The sequence below is a fragment of the Centruroides sculpturatus genome, unplaced genomic scaffold, assembly GCF_000671375.1.
Source record: "Centruroides sculpturatus isolate CEXI.00-Female unplaced genomic scaffold, Cexi_2.0 scaffold167, whole genome shotgun sequence".
Taxonomy (NCBI): domain Eukaryota; kingdom Metazoa; phylum Arthropoda; class Arachnida; order Scorpiones; family Buthidae; genus Centruroides; species Centruroides sculpturatus.
Window position 1 is genome coordinate 613,698 of NW_019384372.1, and position 23,480 is coordinate 637,177.

Below are 23,480 nucleotides of genomic sequence, written 5' to 3' on the forward strand. Positions count from 1 at the left end.
AAAACTATGAAAAAAAAAATTGATTTATTTTTATTTTATTCTTAGAAGTTGTTCTTATATTATTTATGTAATAAATAAAATAATTTTGATTTAAAAAATTTAAACAAAATACATTAAATAGATTATTTCAGTACAGAAAATATAAAATTCATAAAAAATTTAATATATAAAGATCAATGGATTTTAAATAATGATATAGTAAAGTTATTTATCATACCAATTTTTCATTTTAAAGAATATTGTGGACAACATAGTTTATTTATAAAGTTATTTTATTATAATAAATATTCTGAACCATATTATTCACTATAAAATCTGAATAAAAGAAAATAGCATATGTAAATTCAAAAGAAATCATTTTGAATTGATGAGTCTTAAACAGAAAAAAGAAAAAAAATCATCTAGTTGTTATGGGATTAGTTTGATGTTATTAAGTTCATGAATAAAAGAAAAGTAAAACAGTAATCAGTTCATAACAAATGAAGCAAATTGATCAAGTAATAACATTTCTTTTCCAATTTAATTGCATTGAACATTTAAATCTTGTAATAGAGAACAAGATAAATTAGCAACTTATTTTATTTTAAAATTTATTATAACAAATTCTTGTACAGAAAATAAAAAAAAAAAATATTAAAGCTGTTTTTTTTTTTTCATACATAAACAGTTGACTTAACAAACACCATCAATATTTATTATTCCAAATACACTATAAAATAAATATCCTATCTTAGAGGGATCAGAATGTTATTTTAATAATATATTTTTAGATATAAAACTACTTCCAATACCATAATATGTTTTTCAAAATAATATTTATATTTATTTAAATTTTATATTGAAAAATTCTTTAGAAATCTAACTACTCTGAATTATTTAAATTTTATTAAAAATAATGAAAAATAGAGGCTTATGTTTAATTATAAATTGAAAGACTGAGCACAACAATGGTCTAACTCTTTATGTTGAAACTGAATTAGCATGTACTTTCATGTATTACGTATACTGCCTCTAAATACAATGAAAAATTACTAGGGTTCCATGTAAGTATTGATGAAAACAAAACAAATATAATAAATTATATAAATAATAATTTACTGTGAAACATGTAAAAAAGCAAATAACACTTTTAAAATACAATATCTCAACTTTCGAAAAAACAGTGTTAGATCACTGTTGTGCTCAAACTTTCAATTCAAACTGCCATTATACTCAAACAATGAACATTAAATTATTATTTGAAAGTAAGACGAATTTAATATTTGTTTTTTTTTTCAATTTAATAGTAAGATTATAAGAACTATTTATATCATTTAATAACTTTATTTTATTTACGGTAAATATTTTTACTACTATTAATACTATTTAAATAAGTTAAATAAGTATAATTTAGAAAAAATGGGAAAAATTAACCATTATGCTAATCTGAAAAATTATAATATTGACAATACTTGAAACATTTTCTAAACAATTATGTTTTGATTTAACTATATAAAATTAAATAATTATGTTTTTAAGTACAAAATAAATTGCCTACCATTGCATAACTGGTTTTGGATCTGCAGTTAATTTGCAAACAAATGATATATCTTTGAAATCATTAGACTGCTTTATAACTGGTTTTCCCAAGAATGCAGGTTTTCCTTCATCTTCCTCTTCTTCATCTTCTTCCGCTAATAAAAAAAAGATTAAATTTAAATTTTATTCTTAAATAAAACTCAAATATAAATATGTCAGGTTATTAATTAATAAAAGTTAAAATAATCTAAAAATATTTAAATTCTGTAACCAGAATTATATTAACTTACTATCCAAATTAAGATTGATTGTTGAATTAGCTTCACCAAGGTCATTTTTTGCAGTAATTTTATATTTTCCTCCATCTTTATTTTCAACATCTATTATTTCTAATACACATTTATAGGCTTTTCCTATTTGTTCCAATCTCACCTATATTAAAAAAAATATTTACTTACAAATTTCAAATAGAATTAAAAGTAACACTTAAATACCTGGATGATAAAAATGTATTTATTCAGGACAAATGTTTTGAAATTAGTCCATAGCCAACTTATGAGTTTCTTTGAGAAAAAATACTTTCTTGTACAAATATGTTAGAAATTTTGACAATCTTTATAAATATATTTTAGAAACTTAATTTCAAATTAATCACAACATTTTTGTATTATCTACAAAGATTAAATTCTTAATATATTTTTTATAATAACTAAAAAAAATGTTCAAAACAATAAATAAAATATGAAATTTACTTTAGTTTCTCTATTAGAAGCCCACAATTTAACCAAAGAAATAGAAAAAGAAGTGGTGGGAGACCACCTCCCTCATGATAGCATCCTATTTTTATTATTGAGAAATTGGTATTTTATATAGAATAAGCTAGCTGCATTCAAATGAAATTTGAGGAATTTTTTAATACCAATAATTACTTTTATAATTCTTTGCAATAGCTTTAAAATATTGTAAAGCTACTTGTAGCCACAGCAAAAGTGGAGAGTGAATTTGAAGTATGGTAATTTTGTAATATCTGCACCCAGATAGCCTTGGACAACATCATGATTACCATATATATTGTCTATGAATTTGCAATTTGTACTATCACTTTATCTGTATATGAAATTAAAAGTACAGATAAAGTGACAGTAACACACAGGTCTGCAAAAAAAAATTTTTTCCAGCTGCATGGAATATTTTTGCTGAATTATATGTTTTAAAGATCACAGATTCTAAAAATAACTTCCGTTACATCCTATCACGTAAAGGTTTTTTGCAAAATAGAAACAAATTTTTGATAAAAACTCTTATTTATTACAATGAACTAAATATACTGTATTATATTTTCTTACAACTAATCAACAAATTGTTTCTGATATTTATACACAATTTTAGGTCTACTCTTTTTTCTTATGAAACCTTTTCTTCTTCTTTTTGATGCTTCTCCAAACTCGTTTCCGATTTCTTTCTCTGGTTTCTCGATTGAACATCCAACAGTAGTCAGCTAACATATTGACATGCCATTTTTCTTGGTAACGTCTCTCGATATCACTGACATCCTGGTGAAATCTTTCACCCTGTTCTTCATTGTAGGCTCCCAAGTTTTTGGGAAAATAGTCAATATGGGAGTGTAAGAAATGAACTTTTAAACTCATCTTGCATCCTTGAGCTTCATACGCTGCTGCCAGCATGCATTGTACAATGGTTTTGTAATCAGAGTCCTTAGTATTCCCCTAAAACTTATGGACTACATTCTTGAAAGAGTCCCATGCTTCTTTTTCCTTTTCTCCCATTGTTTCCAAAAATCTGCTTTGTCTTGATTTCCAAGTTTCAATTTAAAAGACTCAAATTAAACTTTTTTCATAAACTCACTAATGTTTCTTTGTTGACTTTTCACTATGTATTCACCACAAACATAACAGAAGCTGTTGGGAGAAATTACACAACTTCTGCGAGCCATATTTCAGAAATAAAATACAAGCACAGTAGCATTCGAATGCTGGATATAAACTGAGTGTGGCATTAGATGGCCAGCGAGATACTCAACTTATTTAGCTTGTTGAAACATGATCTAATCCAACATTAGGTTGTTTATATTTATTCCTAGTATCCCAAATAACATGTCAAAATATGCTCAACCTCACCAATATTATTACTCACTATCAACTTTTAACCTGTTTCTATATGATCATGCAACCTTTCTCCTAATGCTAAAACTACTTAACCCACCTCCCTCTACCACTATCTCTTCAGCCATTAACATTTTTATTTATTTACTACAAAGTCCAGCTATAATTGATAGAATTAATGTGAGAAGTCTTCATTTTAAGACCATTTAAAAACAAAAAAAACACAAAAAACAAAAAAAAACAAAAAAAATACTAAATTTTAAGTTAACTAGGAATTTTACGCTAAATATAAACAAAAACTTGAGTGTAACAAAAAAAATTGACAAGATGGAATTTTTTTGGTATTTTTTTCATTTTTACCAAGTTGAAATCTGTAAGAAAATGTATAAAAATCCTATGCAGTTTTTTACTTGCAGACCTGTGTAATAGAAAGAAAGTTTTTAAAAACTATATTTCATACTTCATGTAAAGAGTATATATATATATAATACTCTTTACATGAATATATATTATATATATATAATACTAATATGTATATATAATACTTTACATGAAGGATGGGTCTTACATATAATCTATACTAATATTATAAAGAGGTAATGTTTGTATAATCTATACTAATATTATAAAGAGGTAATGTTTGTAAGTATGTATGTAAGTTTGTATGCAGCAGGTAATCTCCGAAACTACTCATCCGATTTCAAAAATTCTTTCACCAATATTTAGAATGGAACTTCAGGGTGGACATAGGCTGTATATTATTCCGTTAAACATTCATATAAATTAAAAGATATAATCTAGGTTAAGGCTTTTATGGTGCTACGAGTACGACGCCCTAAGTTTGCTTTTCTGTGAGGCATTACGCTTTTCTGTGAAAATGAACTAAAGCAGATCATCTTCTATCTGTTTATATAAATAAAAATGTAATGTTCATTTGTTCCTACCGATTCCTTTGAAATTTTGACACAACGCTGCATTCGAATACCTACGTGTTTTTATATAATATACGTGTCAAAATTCAACCCCACTGAAGGAAGATGGTTAGGATTAAGGCTTATGGTAAAGAACTCTGCTTCTATTTATACTATTTTAGATGCTGGTTTTTGCGTTTTTGATTGCGTTTTAATAGGGTACGTCAAGAGAATATACACTAAGAAGAAATTTTTCGAAAAATTTGCTCCCCCACGAGGGAAGTGTTATAAATTTATAATAGATATATTTTGAGCCACAACACATGGCGGGTCTGCTAGTATACATATATAATCCAAACAGGTTGGGGTATATACACTATACAATGTGACCTGTTTGAATTAGTGACACACTTTGAATTTAATATGATTCCTGCAACATTCCATAATTTTTAAAATAAAAATGTTTAAAATGTAAAATAAATTAAAGTTGATAAAATTTACCAAGACAAAAACTCATAATTTAATAAGTATACTATGAAAATAAAAAGACTATTTGAATCAATGCATAAACAGCTAGTATTTGTCTTTAAGCAAGTAAGCCGCAACATTTATAGCTCTAAAGAGTTCATATGCTGCTAGACACATGCAACTTTTGTGAAAAAGATATGCCAATGCTGCAAATTTTGCATCAGTCAGCATTTTAGTGAATACTGGTCAGCTGTTGGTAAAAATATGAAAGATAAATGAAATTTAAAAAAGAACTTATTCAAAATTCTAAAAAATATTTAATATTCCTGGAACATACCTGAGGCACCTGAAGTAATATATAATATTACTAAATAATATATATTAAATACTGATCTTAAAAGAAGTCAATGTTTTAGAAAATGTTTAAACCCAGTGGGTTTCTACAGAGACAATATAGTAATTTATATCATCTTAAAATCTGTTCAATTTTAATATTTAAAAGTTATATTTTTCAAAACATAAATAATTTGATCTGAAATAAAATTAAATAGATATTACAAACATAAACAAAATATACAACAGAAGAGAAACTAAATAAAAAACAAGATAAAAAAAATTACAAACATGTTGATAATAGAAACAACTATCAACATAATCAAAACAAATAAAATGATAAACATAGATATAAAACTTTTTAAATAGAAACTAGTATATTGATGATAAAAATAAATAAGATGAATGACATAGGATTAGAAAAAACTGAAAATTTGAGCCTAGGGAAAGAAACAATCTCCACAAAATCATAAAAGATGAGAAAAAGTTTCATAAATTGAATTCTCTTGTGGCAGCAAGAAATTGTTTAATCTAAACTGAAACTTTTTATATTACTTATTAAGAAAAATATTCTACAAAAATTTTATTAACTGAGCATTTTTTTAACAATAAAATATAAAAATCTTGGAAAGTTAAAAATATGAAAGACAAAACGAAATCAATTTTCTAAACTGTCAGTTTTTAAATAGTTTTTCTTTTTATTTTTTTAATTAAAAACCTTAATATTTTACTTTAATAAACTTTTTTAAAATTTTTTAGAATGAGAAAAAATATTTAATATAAACTTATAAATTTATTATTTATTTATATTATAAGTATATGTCTTTATATATATATAAATTTAAACAGCATTTCTTTGCAAACATTTATTTACAGTTTTAAAGCTGTTCTTTGTTACCAAGAAATTTATTTCCTTTATATCTTTTCACTGTGAAATACAAAAATAAACAATTCATTCAATCTTATGCATGCTTTTTTTTTCATATTATAAAATATTCAATTTTCTATAAATGAAAAATTCGTAAAATGAAAAATTTCAATATTCATCAAGCTTTATGCAGTCAAATTCATAATATAAAATTACAAATAAAAATAAAATATAAGAGTAATTTATAAAACTAGAATCATTAAATTTTAAATTTATTATCAATTTAAACATAATTTCATATAATATGTATTTTTTTTAATGGAAAAATTATTTATAAATAAAAATATTTTGATTTTAGAGTATATTTTGATGTTAAAATATTTTATATACAGATAAATAATATAATATTGAATTTAAAATATTTTTACTTATTCATAAAGGTTAACAATATTAACATTTGATTTAACTATAAATATTTTAATAATAATTTTTTTTTTGTTTTATTATTTTTTTAATTATACCATATTAATAAAATTTAATCATTTTATAATAATAAATGCGCTATATCTAACAAATGTGTAATATTCCATCATAAATTTAATAAATTATATAATTTAATATATTTACAAGAATACAATAATAAAATAATATTTAAGTCCCATGCTTCTTTTTCCTTTTCTCCCATTGTTTCCGAAAATCTGCTTTGTCTTGATCTCCAAGTTTCAATTTGAAATACACAAATTAAACTTTCTTCNTACAAATCTTATTAATTTATTTCCTTTAATTTAATAATTGTTTGCTTATTCTGTTATAATATTTGGAATAAAAATTTTAGTAAATTTACTTATTAAAAACAATTTTTAAATACATAAATGTTTACATCTCAACTAACTGAAGTTTATTTGTAATAAAATTTTTGACAATAACCTTCCTAAATTATTTTGTTTCAATAAAATCTGTTTAATATTTTTAAAAAGTCAATCATCAGTATGTTTACAGAATAAAAAAAAAAAAAAAAACATTTTCAAGCAAGTTTTGGCAAAATGCCTACAGATATTGTTTAAACTTTGTCTTATAGTTTCCAGTATTGATTTAAACTAAAAAGTTTAACCACTTTGCCAAAAAGCATTCAATAAGTTCTAACTTTAGAAATACTTTGGTTAGTCATTTTAACTACTTTTTTAATAGGAAGTGAAAGCTTTTAGTATTACATAACATTGCCACATGAAATAAAAAGTATGTTTTGAACTTGAATAAACATTGTTTGATGCCTCATTTATAAATCAATTGTGACTTGTATTTATATTTCAATTCGGAATTTAGATGACAAAATAAAAAAGATATTTAAATGTAATATTAAAACTATTGTTGAAATTAATCTTTCATATATTACTGTAATGAAAACTGTCAATAAAAGGCAATGTACTGTACACTAATTTATTAATGAAATTAAGTGATTTTTAAATGTAATACAGTTTAAAACTTATTTGTTAAAAGTTGTTGCAGTAATTACTTGGAAATGATCATGATGAGGATGAGGATGAACAACATCCTCCTCATCATAATCATTTCCAGAAATTTGAATTTAAACACAGAATAAGAAGAAAGCTCTCTTACTTGTTAGAAATGTAGCAGTCAAATATAATAAATTGCAAAACTGTAAACTTCTTTAATCGAATGAATAAATTTATTGACAGAAATAGTAATGAAACGGGTTATAAAAAATGACAAAAGAATAACGAACGAAAACAAACATACCAAAGAGAATACATGGCGATATCAAACTACACGTGACCGGAAGTGCTAAAGAATAATATCCGTTCGGATTATCACCAATCAGAAGACACGCAATATCATGTGATTACAATTCGTACCAAAATTCAAATTTAAAATCTTTTTGGATACGTTAACTTCGTATTTAACAATTTATCACATAAATCCTTTTTCCGTTTTCTCGATAATTTATCGAAATTTGATTAGCAAAGTCCATTAACTTCAATTAGAATTTGCGAAACTTGACGTTTCTGCGCAAATTTCTTTTAATTAATTATTAAAATCCACGGTTCTATTTTAAAAACTGTGTCTAAATTCTGTTGTTATTAATTGTTTATTCATAAATTACTTAAGCACAAACAAATTAAATTTAAATACATTTTTGTAATCATTTTCTCGCGACAGTAAGGCATATACCCCTTTTTAAAGTTATATTTTTAAAAATAGTCTATATTTAGTTATGAAATATTCACGTTGAATGATTAGAAACAGATCTAAGAATCAATCATTTCTATTGGTAAAGTACGATATGACATAACATACATCCAGATGCAAAATTAAAAATACAGCAACGAGTTGATTAACTTTCTCGGCAACATTTAATTAAAACTTCATGTGGCGCCATCTTTTATTATATTTTATTTAAATTTTTTTGTTTTTAATTAGTATAAATTGGTAAAAAGCTTAATTTTGAGACTAGGGATGGGTTTTAAAAAATTGTAAATGCTATTAACGAATAAAATTGTCATTAAGTTCGATTCTACTTGAGATATGACACATGATCCCTCTAGCTCCCCACTCCGTCGACCTTTAACCACCAAAATTTAACAGCATTAATTCCCCTAATACCCAAACCTCTCTGCAAAATTTCAGAAATGTTCGACAAAGAACATAGGCGTTATTAAGTTTCAAAGAAAACCGTGCCCCATCCCAGAAACACACACACGCACACCCATACATATACACCCGAATTTTTTTCATTTCTCGGCGTTTCAAGGTTCTCTGGGTCCAAAAATGTAAAAATCTTGGGGGTCTTGGACCGATCGCCGTACTTTCCTTCTGTTATATATAACAGCTGGGAAAGTAAAATCTATTCGACTGCATATCAAAGGCCAATGTGGGATTTGTCTCAGGTGTCAAAGCCTACGATTTACACAAACTAATCAACCAATTTATTCGCTAATTATATTGCCTTCACGAGAATAAATTATTAAGTCAAAAATTCAAGCAAAAGTTGAAGCATCTTAAAAGAAATATGAAGTCCTCAATAAAATATAACTTCATAGATTGGACTTAGACTTACTGTGGCTCCAAGCTACAACATACAACATGCCTTTCTTCGTCACCAAATAATGATACATATAAAAGTGTGAGGCCCTAAGCTAATAACGCGGGGCATTGTGCTGCAACTTGTTTAGCTTAATTTAAATACCTTCAAGATGAATTAGACTTGCTCGTTAGAGTGGCCATCTCGTCACGTGGTTTGAATTTCTTCAGTGTTAACGACTATTAAAATGAATTTATTCTTACAAAATATTTATGCTTTATGAAATTGCTATTCGAATAAAGCAAAGAAAGAAAACAGAAAGAATAAAGAAAATCTCAGAAGGAACAAAGAAAATTTCGAGACTCCCTTGCGGAATTAATTCAAATGGCTACTAACTTACTAATTTCTATTGAAAGATGATATCAAACCTTTTTTAATATCGATATTATAAAACATAAATTAATTTATTGTGAAGGAAAAATTCATAAAAACCGTGCATAGTTGTTTCCAATATCTGAGAAATCTGCTACAGAATATTTTTGTTTCCTTTTCCAAATTATCGAAATTTTTGAAAACCACTTCTTATAGAATAACCTTGGATCCCTGTAAATGAAATAAACGTTGCCATGTAATTCAATAAACAACAAAATGTTATTTTTAGATAAATTATGTATTACAGATAGCAAACGTTAAGACGAGAAAATTTGAATTTTCTTTTGTAATCTTTCAAAATCTTTCAAAATCGTTTGAATTATCTATAATAGTAAGTTTTTAAAAATTTCACATATTTTTGTCCAATAATTTTTCAGTATTCATCAAATAAACAATCGATATAGTGTTGCAGTATCCGATAATTCAATTCTAAAGTAATTCTGTAAATAAAGAGAAAAATTCCAATTGTACAGTATTCTTGAATTTTTTCTTCAATCTAAGCCCATTGTTATTTACATCTATTTGCCATCAAAGTGTTCACTTCTGGCGCTAAAGACAAGATTAAGTTATGTCGATCTTTAGCGCCAGAAAGACTAACTCCAGATAATTTTTAATATTTTGACCTGCTCTATTCAGTAAAGGAATCAACCGGTATGTGTAAGAGCCAGCCGGATGCTCAAGACGGTTAGGACGTAAGCTTCCGTGGGTCACACTGGATAGAATCCGGATGGTCGAAAAATCCCAGAAATTTTTCAGGGTTGTCTGTCCAGGATATGTCGGGTTCATCACTTGCTATCGACTGCTCTATTGTGAGCCTAACTAAACCCACAACGGGCTTGAAATAAAGATCTCAGTATCCACAGAGCAGAAAGAAGAAAAATGCTGTATACAAAACGAACAACGGCGTAATGAACATAAAAATAATGATATCGAAAATGAAATTCAATCGGATCCTTTAGTTTTTTGGATTTATTTATTTATTTATTTTTATTCTGTTTATCTTGTGGACGCTAAGAGGACTTTTTAATCATAATTATTGTGGGTCTGACTAGGCTGAAATAGGACGGTCGTGTGATGGAATACGACGCCTTACAAGTTTGGAAAAGCCCACTTTGAAAAATTCCTGAGATTCCTGACCACTACTCGAATCCGGATCTCCCATAGCGGTAGGATAACGCCTTTACCGCCTCGATTAATCGATCGTTAGGATCCTTCCTCAGTGGCTCATCCAGAAGGGGACAAAGGGGCCCTTGCACTCCCAAAGTAAAAGGAAAAGAAACACTAGCAAATTTTCCAAAAACTTTTTCCTAATTAAATTTTTTTTATTGTGTCGTATCTTCTATTTCTATATTACGAATACGCGGTCACATAAGGAGAAAATTTTATAGAATTTACATTAAAAATTTTTTATCCGTTCTACTCGGCTCCCCAAGACTAAATCTTGAGTACGTCACTGTCCCTCATAATAGAAGAAAGATTCCTTATCACGCGACCATTTGTCCCATTGATAACTGACTATCTCATATGAGGAGAATACAGTACATGCTTTACATGCTTCATTTATTTATTTGCCGTGTATAATAAAAAGATTACAATACGATTATCTTAAAATGAAAAGTGTTAAAAAATTCTAAACATAATAATAGTTAAACCACAACGTTAGTTATTAAATTTTAAATTTCTGTTGTATTTAAAAGAAATTTTAAATTGATGCAGTGAAGAAGTGAGTTCTAAACTAAAAAATTCAATAAAAGTTTATAATATTGTACAGAAATGAATCACTTATTTTTTAATCGTTTAATTATAAGACTACAGAAAAAGTTTATTTTTTAAATTCAAATATGAACAGATATTCAAACTTATTATGAACGATAATATTAAAAATTGTTTCGAGTCGACTTTACAATATTTCGTTTATTAAATTAAGAAATTTTTCAAAAACTTCTTACATAAAATTTCGAAAGAAAAACTGCTGACACCTTCAAGAAATTTTATATAATATTCTGTTCGTTTTTAAAGAATTTGTCTTCTTTACCATTGGTTTATTGAAGATATTTTTTTGGAAAAAGAAAGAAAAGTTAAAATTTGGCTGTTTCCTTTCTCTAAAGAATAGTTTATGACCGTTTTTCTTGTGAAATCCGGGAGAAATTTTCAAGAAAATATCGTTTCGGCTTACACTTCTGTTTGAACTTCTTGTATATCCTAGCATCATCCTCCTGCTGTCAACGATATGTTTTTCTGCTGTCAATAATAAAGTATTTCCCGAAGGATCTAACTGTCTCTATTATTGATGTTTCTGTACATGTTAGTATTTCCTATAAGGTTTACAATGATGTTTTCGTCACCATCTTGATTTTTGTATATATTTCCTGGTCGCTAACTCCAGTAAAGAATGGATAGTTCAGGTACTGTATATAGTTATAGCTCTTTCAGGACACAGGTCCCATACAAAACATAATTAATTAAATAACATAAAATTAAAAATTTTAATTAATATTTTAAACGAAAAATATTTTGTTAACAGAAGTTAAATTTGATTTAAAATACTCTTTTGACGATGAAAAATCGTGAATTAGTTTGAATTTCTAATTATAAATAGACTTATATCAATTTGATTTAAAATAGCTTATAAAATGTTTCAATATTATTATTCGTTTATACTTTAAATATACTTATTTAAGTCTAAAAAGTCTACTTACTTTACTACGTGTGGAAATAATTTTATATTTTAAAACTCGTATAAATTTATTATATATTCATTATTAAATTTATTTTATATTCATTATATAGTAATTTAAGAAATTTTTTTGTTAGATTTATATAAAATATAAATTAATAAAACAATTTCTCAATTTATAATTAAAACTGTTAATATAACTTTGAAATATTCAAAGTTAAAAGAAAAAAAGTTGTCTTATGATATGTAGCTTACAAAACTGCAATATTTTTAGCCAAAATATAAGACAATAAGAACAATCGCTTGATTAAAAATTATCAAAAATTTTATAATTTGTTAAATCTAGATTTAAAAAATATATTTTATATATAGCTCTACAGTATAAATCAATATTTTATCTTATTTGAACATTATTTTAAAAATAAAAAAAAGTTTAATAATTATGTCACTCATGTTATTGTCAAGCTTAGTTTATCATAAATAGAATTATTTAATATAAAAGTCATGAATACTAACAGTTTAAGAATTATATTTTTTATGTATTTCATATTCTTTTTTTAATATTAAGTAATAATTAATTACTCTAATTTTACTGCTTAATAATGAGAACTTCTGAACAGTATATAAAATATATTGATTAAATCTTTAATATAAAATCTTCAAGAGCCTCTATTAATCTACGCAGTCTTACCGAATGCGAATTAGATCAGAACTATTTTGATTATGTTATCGATGTTGAGGAAGTAGGTCTATAGAAATAAAAGAATGAACCAGTTACGAGTCGTTCCTTTAAGAACATTGTTGATCTTAATCCAAAATTCGAATCAGACCTACGATGCAAATACTTTTAAGAAATTTATCGTTCGGATGATTAACTAACTACATTAAAGTCTTGTAAATATGTTAAAATATTGTATTGCCTTATATTTAATCCAAATACTCTATAGGAAATCTCAAACTTTTATCTATATGAAGACTATATATAAATAGAATAATTTGGATATTTCATTGAAAATTTCAAGCAATTATAATTAAAAAAAAAAAAAATGTATTATAACTGAAAAAGTTTGACCTAGGCCTAAAGACTTTCCAAATAATCGATTCTTCTGCTGGCACCTGAATGAACAAAAAAAAATCGATTCGCAAAAAATCGATCTTTCGATTCCTCTTTAAAGTGAGAATTTTTAAACTTTGTAATTATAGCAATTATACAATGTTATTAAAAGTCAGTTACGAATCAAAATATAATTAAAATATGTAATTTTTATTTGCATTATCTTTCTGAAAATTAAAATAATTACAAGAGCACAATAAATTAGTTTTCATAACTATCTTTAATTTAAAAAATCGATGTGTAATATTGAATAAAATTAGAAAACAAAGTTTAAAAATTTAAAAGTATTTTTTTCTTTTTGGTTAGATTTATCTTTTACAATAATGATAGATGTGTTACATTTTTTTAAGTAATTTTTTTCAGTATGAAAAATCTCATATATTCTTTAGCATTTATGAATTCCAGAAGAGATTCTTTATACAATCTTGCATTTTCAATGTTGATGTTTCAAGAGGAGTAGTCATAAATTAGAAATGGGAAGCTTTTTAAAAAAATCAGAAGGCTGATCCCATTTCAAAGGAATTTCACACGGCCACATATGATATTGCAAGTTGCATAACTTCATACATTCAGTATGCATGCACAAAAAATTTACATGTAATATGTTTGGATAGATTTTAATGAAAAACAGAACAGAAAATATACTTTCATAAATCAAAATTCATGCCATTTTATGAAGCCACACTATAAACCACAAATGGATGCCTGCCACCTCTGTCATTTAAGATGTTCGTATGAAATTACAAATAGACTCATAAAAGAATCCATAATCACAATTTTGAAATATTTATCCTTTAAACTGTAAAATATCGATTTAGATTTATTTACACAACAAAACGAATAAAATAAAACAAAAAATCGATTTATTTATCACGATTTCATCGATTAGTTTAAGAAATTGATTTTAAATCAGCATCTCTTGTTTAAACAATATAAGTTCAAAGTTCAATCATTAATATCGAACTTCTACACCAACTCTTCGATAAGGCATATTTGAAAAGTATTAAAAGTCTAGAGGTAATAAATATAATCTCATGAAACGATAAAATTCGGTTAACTAAATCGGAAATTGCAGTTCGAACTTATCGATAGTAAAAGAGAGATCGATAACGATTATTTAATTAAGCCACATAATGACTATTGTCTGAAGTCAAATCTTCAGTTCAACGATCTACATAACAGGAGGTAATTATCTAGAATAATAGCTGGCAGAAAATCTACATAATAAACACGGCTACTTCCGCTATTTCATTGTCTATTTATATAATACACATTCAGAGATGCGAAAAGATCCAGAAACAACGTTAAAACTACCAACAAAACATTAAAAAAAACAATGTTATAAACTTTTGAAACAAACTACTCTTATCTATTTAGCTGTTTTTCTTTGAGAACTTTGGTTTCTGAAACTAGATCTTTTCTTATATATTTCAGTTTCTTTTACAAAGAGAATTAACTTGCATAACTTTAAAAATTCTTTAGAAATTTCTTAGTGGAACTCAGAATTCGGTGGCTCAAAAGTCAAATAACTGTGTGTTTTGCAAGAAATTAAAGAAGTTTTGTCTGAAAATAGGCAATTTGCATATTTATATAAGACAGAAATTTAGTATTCACAATGATTAACAGATTTCTATGTCACTCCATATTTTTAACATTAGAATTTTTTGTTGGAATCATCAGAAAGATTTCTGTATTATTATTAATATTAATATATGAAAATTCATTCTTACCTTGTGTCTACCTTTAGGTTCGATTTTCTTTTCGTTTAAAAACCATTGCACTGTCGGTTTCGGATCGGCAGCGATAAGACATTCGAAGAGAAGACGGTCGCCATCGTCTTCTTGCCTTATCGTTGGCTTCTTTTCGAAAGTCGGCGCTACCCCTTTTCCGGGGCTAAAACGGTTATAAAAACAATATTAAAAAATGAATTTTACTAGAATGAACTCATTTATAAAAATACATAACGTTTAATTAGAATTAGAATTTATATATAAAATAATTCTTTGTAAATGTCAAAGTTGATAAACTGAAGCAGTAGAATTGATTCTAATGTATAAGTTTTAAAAAATGACAAATTCTGCAGAATCGTAGAAAATAAAATGGATCAATATACTACAGTTTATTTTTTTAAATTAATTTAACTTAGCTTAATTTTAATAGCATTAGAATAAATATACACTTTAATCATGAATATGTACTGCTTACTAAATTTATATTACTTTAGAAGAATGAAAAATATTTAGAATTTTCATCTCAATATAAGTCTGTTTTGTTGACGCCACAATCTATTAAAATACTGTATGTTACTTTAAACTAGGACTTATCACAGGAGGTCAATAGGACCAGGTATCTGAAAAATACTTGTTATAAATTATTCATCCTATTGAATTTCTCAAGTGTTAATAGAATAATCTGTAGTTTTTGTTAAATAAGATTTTTAACGCTAGTTTTTTTATTTTTAATAGATTTTTTTTAATACACTAGGAGTCTCAAAAAAAGGAAGTGGTTCCTCGACGTTTGAGAGGTCCTTATTAAATGTGCTAATTAGAAAAGAAAATCGATACTTATGTTAATAATTAAAACGGGCAAAATTTCTATAAATTTTATAAATTTTCAATGCTATAAACATATAAAATTAGCAGAAATAAAATTTAAGATGCAAGTTAAAGCGACTTAGTATAAAATGACGGAAAGACATGAAGAATCCTAACAACGTATTTTAGGCTTTAATTATGTGTCTCGTAACATCAAAGTGAATTTTGAAGGTGCGAAGATAAATAGCACGTCACTATTTTTTTTTCTCTTTTTTTTTGTCACTAGTTGTCCTGAATTAAAAGAAAACAACATTATTTTGTCCTTAATTATTTACAGTACATCACAAAAACACATTGTGATGTTCCTGTGTAGATTATTAGCAACGAAAATAAATAAATAAAAAGTTAATTTGAATTAAATTTTTTAAATATAATATTATTTAAATGTCGAGTTTAATTAAATTGTAGAAATTAAATCATTTACTTTTTAAATAAAATTTCACTAAGAATCATCTAAGAACAGAACAACATCGTAAGCAACGAATCCATTTTCTAATTTTAAATTGGGTTATACCACTTATAATATTTAAAATATATTTTTCTCTTAAAAAATCAAAAGATATCGTTCAATTAAATGTTAATTTTATGTTTGAAACAAAAGGGAGCGATTTATAGAGAACATGTGAATACAAAAGTGGATATCTGAGACAAAAACATCACGAGACTAAACTTCATCAAGGGAAACAATGGTCCTATTTAATTACAAAAGTTAAAAATGTATATCAAAGACCTCTTATAATTGCTTCATTCTTTTAACCCATCAATAATCCTCCATCCTGACTCTTAGAAGTCAGCATTAGTATTTTTAACTCAGAAATATTCAGATCACCCTTACAAACAGAAAATTAATCATATGAGACCATAATTTACATTGTTGCAGGCTTATAATGTACAGAAAGGAGTGTAAATATTTAAAATTAATTTCATTTCTTATATAACAACAAAAAAATGAATTTTTAAGAAGGATTCTTCATTGAAAAATGATACAAATTTTCATATTATCATAGTTATAAGATTGGAGCTTCTAAAAATATGATAACGTTTCAAGTCATCGCTGACATTTCAGGAGAAAAAAGAAAGCCCGAAAACACAACTGATTGGCTACGTTCCACCAAAGTCGTCCACAATTTAATAAAAAAATCTGAGAAAACAAATTCCACATGTGACAAGCTATACCCGGGGTGGCCAGCTATCCGTAAAATTGTTAGTGAAGCAGTCAAATCACGTAATGCGGAGAGTACACATTGATCCCAAACTATTTAATATCTAGAGCTTTAAAAATACAGTGTATATAATTCAGAGAAAATTTTATTTCATCCAGACTATATTGTTGTCTGGATAGAAATACACACATACATATAACTTTTCATACAATATAATATAACTATACAAAATCTAATAATATAAGTTTATAAATTCAATTTTAGTAAATTTAGTATTCACAATGATTAACAGATTTCTATGTCACTCCATATTTTTAACATTAGAATTTTTTGTTGGAATCATCAGAAAGATTTCTGTATTATTATTAATATTAATATATGAAAATTCATTCTTACCTTGTGTCTACCTTTAGGTTCGATTTTCTTTTCGTTTAAAAACCATTGCACTGTCGGTTTCGGATCGGCAGCGATAAGACATTCGAAGAGAAGACGGTCGCCATCGTCTTCTTGCCTTATCGTTGGCTTCTTTTCGAAAGTCGGCGCTACCCCTTTTCCGGGGCTAAAACGGTTATAAAAACAATATTAAAAAATGAATTTTACTAGAATGAACTCATTTATAAAAATACATAACGTTTAATTAGAATTAGAATTTATATATAAAATAATTCTTTGTAAATGTCAAAGTTGATAAACTGAAGCAGTAGAATTGATTCTAATGTATAAGTTTTAAAAAATGACAAATTCTGCAGAATCGTAGAAAATAAAATGGATCAATATACTACAGTTTATTTTTTTAAATTAATTTAACTTAGCTTAATTTTAATAGCATTAGAATAAATATACACTTTAATCATGAATATGTACTGCTTACTAAATTTATATTACTTTAGAAGAATGAAAAATATTTAGAATTTTCATCTCAATATAAGTCTGTTTTGTTGACGCCACAATCTATTAAAATACTGTATGTTACTTTAAACTAGGACTTATCACAGGAGGTCAATAGGACCAGGTATCTGAAAAATACTTGTTATAAATTATTCATCCTATTGAATTTCTCAAGTGTTAATAGAATAATCTGTAGTTTTTGTTAAATAAGATTTTTAACGCTAGTTTTTTTATTTTTAATAGATTTTTTTTAATACACTAGGAGTCTCAAAAAAAGGAAGTGGTTCCTCGACGTTTGAGAGGTCCTTATTAAATGTGCTAATTAGAAAAGAAAATCGATACTTATGTTAATAATTAAAACGGGCAAAATTTCTATAAATTTTATAAATTTTCAATGCTATAAACATATAAAATTAGCAGAAATAAAATTTAAGATGCAAGTTAAAGCGACTTAGTATAAAATGACGGAAAGACATGAAGAATCCTAACAACGTATTTTAGGCTTTAATTATGTGTCTCGTAACATCAAAGTGAATTTTGAAGGTGCGAAGATAAATAGCACGTCACTATTTTTTTTTCTCTTTTTTTTGTTCACTAGTNATTAAACATAAATTTTCAAATTAAGTGGCTCATACTTTCTATTTTTTATTTATAGAAGTAGATTAATAATAAATGCTATAGATTTAGATACGATACTATAATGTCACTGTTTTAAAAATAATAAAGAGGAAGGAATTTACAGCTCATTATATCTAATATGATTGCAATATTAAATGTAATGAAAGACATTTCTGTATTTCTTTAAAATTTATCATTCAATATAACTTATATTAATATTATATCATTAATATAACTTATATGAAACTAATATTATAGAATAATTCTATATTAATATATAGAATACACTAATTTATATAATGCTAATTACATCTATACATACTATTTTAATGTGGAATTTAAGCTGATATAAGTTTAAGTTTAATGAAATTTTCAAAAAGAATAAAAGTATTCATAGAATATATCATACTTTTTATTTTCTATAAAAATTTTTCTATTCAAGTTCTACATCTTTTATTCAATGACTTAAGAACGAATTTAACCTTTCTTTTTTTTATGTAATTGTTTGATTCCAGACCATGGAATCCTCTTGAGATGTAGCTAAGATATATCTCTACTTGAAAAATATTTTTTCAATGCATCCTTCAACATTTCTTATATTTAACTTTTGATAAGGGTCTATGCTTCCTTTACGATATCTTATATATATATAGGATTCTACTATAAAAATAAATTTAAGAATAAATAAATTGTTAGAAATTTTACTGAGGAATTATTCAATTGGAAATTAAATTAAACATGAATTTTTAACAGTTTAAATCCTTAAATATAGGCAAATTTCTACATTCTATTAGCACAGTGCGTTAAACTTTATTTTTCTTTTACTATTTTTAAATTTTAATTTTAACAAAATTCAGGAAATTCGATCATATGCTCCTATTTTGGCATAAAACTACATAGAGTTAAATTGAAATGTTTCTATTTTAAAAATTTCTTGAAAAATTTCACTAATGACGTTATTCGACACTAATTCCTTCATCGAAACGGAATTTTTAAAAATAATTCATTATTATTAAGCTCTTAAATTTGGAAAAATTACATATGTCTCATCTGCATCTAATTTTAGTAATTAAGTCGTTTCGTACTATAAAAGAAATATTGAGAAAATAATAATTTAAACAAAAGGGGAAAAGTATTGTTAACTAAGAAGAAAGTAGAACGAGTCGGTTGCCAATTTGTCAGAAGTTGCAGCCAAATTTAAATCGAGTTTATGTTAGTTGTCTTGTAATTAAGCTCAGACTACGACTTGGTACCAGATGAAATCTTGTAAGAGAAACCAGACATTACAACTTCCTATCTGTATCAGTCAATCACTTTGATTCATTTGACTCTTGTACTTAATCCTATGGCTAACTTTAAAAAAACCCACCAAAAATTTTAAATAAATTTATAGACTTTCGAGCAAAATTAGTTAAAAATCTATTTATTATTAACAATTTGCCATAAATTAAAAATTTGCCGTTATATTTTGTCCTTTTAGCGCAATTAAGTAACTGAGATCAATAGTTTAACCACACTACAGTTTAAAAAATTTATTTCCTTAAATTAACAATGAATAAGACGTATACGTATGTATTTTAAATAAATTTGCAACAAATTTATTGACTTTTCGAGGTTAATTTGAGCAAATTTATTCCGTATTGATATATCTCTTCATGTTTCTGTCATTGTAACTAATGCGGTGCTTCAGATGTTTCGTTAAATCGTTTGATACATCATTACTTCACTACAATCTCCATGTTTGTTATTTTACCTATATTCAGAAGATGATCTCATTTAAATTCCGTATCGAATTAAACTTTCTCGGAACATTGAATATTTTAGAATTGCTAAAGAAAAACAGAAAATCCCTCTTTCATTGTGACCGTAAATACATTTGATGATCTAAAACAAGACATTGAGAACGGTGTTAAACCGACCGCTAATGGAGATGTGTTAAAGGGCTGTTGTTCCGATATTATATGTATATAAAAATAAGAAATAAAATACAGTTTATGCTATCTTTGTAAAATAAAACAAATTCTCTTTTATTTTCATTTTTTTATGCTTTGAAAAAAATATGCTTAAATTATTAGAGCAATTAGAGTATTTATTCTTAGAAACAATTTTGAATAAAAGCAATTAATTTTAACAAAAAAAATTANCTCCTCAAATATTAGATAATTGGCTTTTGAACAATATATTCTCTTATAGAAATGTGTAAAGTTATTAAATTGTATTAAATATATTTACTTAGTTATTAATACATAAGTAACTCAATAAATTACTTCAAAAATGTAATAAAATTACATGAAAGTTAACGTTTTCGCTCAGCGATTATTACATTTTAAAAAATTAATTTTCAATAATTTTTCATCAAGACAACAACTAATGTATCGTTTATATACGCATTTTTGCATCTGGAAAATAAATTTTTATATATTTTATATCATTCTTACAATCTTCAATGATTTTCTTAGAAACTGTTCATTCGTGTGATATCGTGTTGTCGTAATCTCAATTATTAAATAAGCAAAGATACAATAATTCTTTGTATAACCTGCGATCGAATTTCTGTGTCAAGGCTAGTCTCGATTGCTATCAACGTAATTAGCAACTTACTTTTCTGATTGATGCCGTTCAACATCTAGTGAAAACATTTCCAGCAGGTTTTTTTTTTTTTTCTGGTGGAAATACTTTAAAATTCGTAAGTATCAATTTATTGTTACACGCAAATTCTCTTAAAGCTATATAACAGATCATCCTCTCTTAATTTTATGCACCTTTATTACATAATAAAGTTAATACACACTAAACAGAGGACATTGCTCCGATAGAAAAGCGAAATAAAATTTCTAGTAAAATACTTCTTGTAACCTTGATATGATGCCAAATCGGTAATAGCAATCAGTACGGAGCCAAGTTTTTTAGCTTATTGGACGCAAGATTTCGGTCTTTACACCTTAATGACTTCTCCGAGACATAAATCAGACCTAAATTGTTTTCGTCTTTCAACAAATTTTAATAATAACAACCGAGATATACTTTAAATGGTACCTATAAAACAAACAATTTTTTGGATAAAAGATGCACCACCAAATAGAGAAAGATAGAATTTATTATATTTTATCTAAAAATAATTTCTACTATACCTTAACAATGTTACTTTAACCTTAACAATGACATAGTTTATGAACTTTTATATTGGCTATCTTTCAAGATAAACTAAAAAAATCATAAGCGATTTTTCGAATATGTAAAGAGTTTACATTGACAAAAGTTTTACGACCGAATTTACCTCGATATTTACGGATTTATTACGAAAAGAATAACTATAAACCTTCAAGTATCTTACTAGATTTAGTTAACTCTTGTATTTAAGAGAGATTTAGCTTTAAATCTAGAATTCTCATTACTTCTTTTTATTGATTTGTAATAATAACAGTCCAACAAATATAGTGATTAAAGATTTATAGGGTGTAAGCTAATTTCTTCTTTTGAGAATATGCTCCAAGAAAGTTGGGGTAGGAAAGTTTAAATAAACATGGTGGCTAGTTAGAAACATATCCATTTGATACTGGAGATGAATCTTAACCTAAATGTTTGCCAAGGCATAAGAATACTAAAAATACTTTTTCGGGGACCTAACTTAGTGTTTTTTGATATTTGTAGAAACACCTGCAGTGTCAGCAATGATCTTTCGGGATATTCTACAAGTATCCTAATTTATCGCTTCCTCTCTTTAAATGCAATGTAATACCGAAAGTACCGTAACCGACATCTGGTAATAAAATTAGAGAAATAGATCTGTAATTTTAGGACGTAAGATTATTCTTTATATATATATATATATATTGGTTTCATTACTAGAAAGATAGCGGATAATGATACAGGCGTTTCTGAAACGGGTTTTGAGTGTTACATATTACAATTTGCAACTTGATTATATGCAACTTTAACTCGATTAGATAATAACTGTTTGGTCGCCAGTTTTGTTACATATTAATAAGCCAAAATATTCATGCCAAGAATATGGCACATGAAGTATATCACGTGTTAAACCGAGCAAGACTTTTATAAAGACATCTTTGTTTAACCCATTAGCAAACTGTTAAGCGTGTATAATAACTCCACGATCAATTTTTATTCAAGTCAGAATAGTAAAAAAATATATACATAATTACATACTTTTCATTAAAACTCAAAGCTTAAAATATATTTTTCTTACCTTGTTGCCATTTCTGTTATTGTAATCCACTGAACGGTAAGTTGTTTGTTTATTTATTTATATATATATCCAGATTCAAAAATCACATTATAATTAAAGTAATAACGATAATTAAGCGGAAGACTGTGATTTAGTCGAAGAAAATATGCCACAACTAAAGTAAAACCCAGCTGATACTTGAAGTGGGTGTTGAATCAGGTAGAAGAGAAAATTGCCCCCGTTCGCCCAAATATGGGATGGAGGTACACCGCTAGGGGGCAGTATGTACGTTATCAGTATAAAATCCTCCCTCGCATAGACAAAGACTATAACACTATCTCATCTAGTCTTCTATACTAACGCAACTCGCATTAAAAATAGTGTAGTTAATTATAGCATGTTACGTTATACAATTGTTTTTTTTTTCTTTTTCTTTTTCCATACTGTGTAATGAAGATTTAAATTATTTGGGTCACTTGAACTGAAGATGACAGTTGCACTGTTGCCATCTTACCATTAAAAAATCCACCAGGCAGTTTTATTATTG

General features: G+C 26.2%; 1 protein-coding gene across 1 annotated transcript in view; it reads right to left on the reverse strand.

Annotated features, from left to right (window-relative positions):
• LOC111615272 (twitchin-like) overlaps positions 1-23,480 on the reverse strand; it is a 263,599-nt gene that overhangs the window by 231,589 nt on the left and 8,530 nt on the right. Inside the window, exons 3-6 of the mRNA XM_023356687.1 lie at positions 17,638-17,800; positions 15,215-15,388; positions 1,809-1,950; positions 1,538-1,673 (exon numbers count right to left, since the gene is read on the reverse strand). Of these exons, the coding sequence (XP_023212455.1) occupies positions 1,538-1,673; positions 1,809-1,950; positions 15,215-15,388; positions 17,638-17,800 (615 nt within the window). The remainder of the gene's footprint in view (positions 1-1,537; positions 1,674-1,808; positions 1,951-15,214; positions 15,389-17,637; positions 17,801-23,480) is intronic.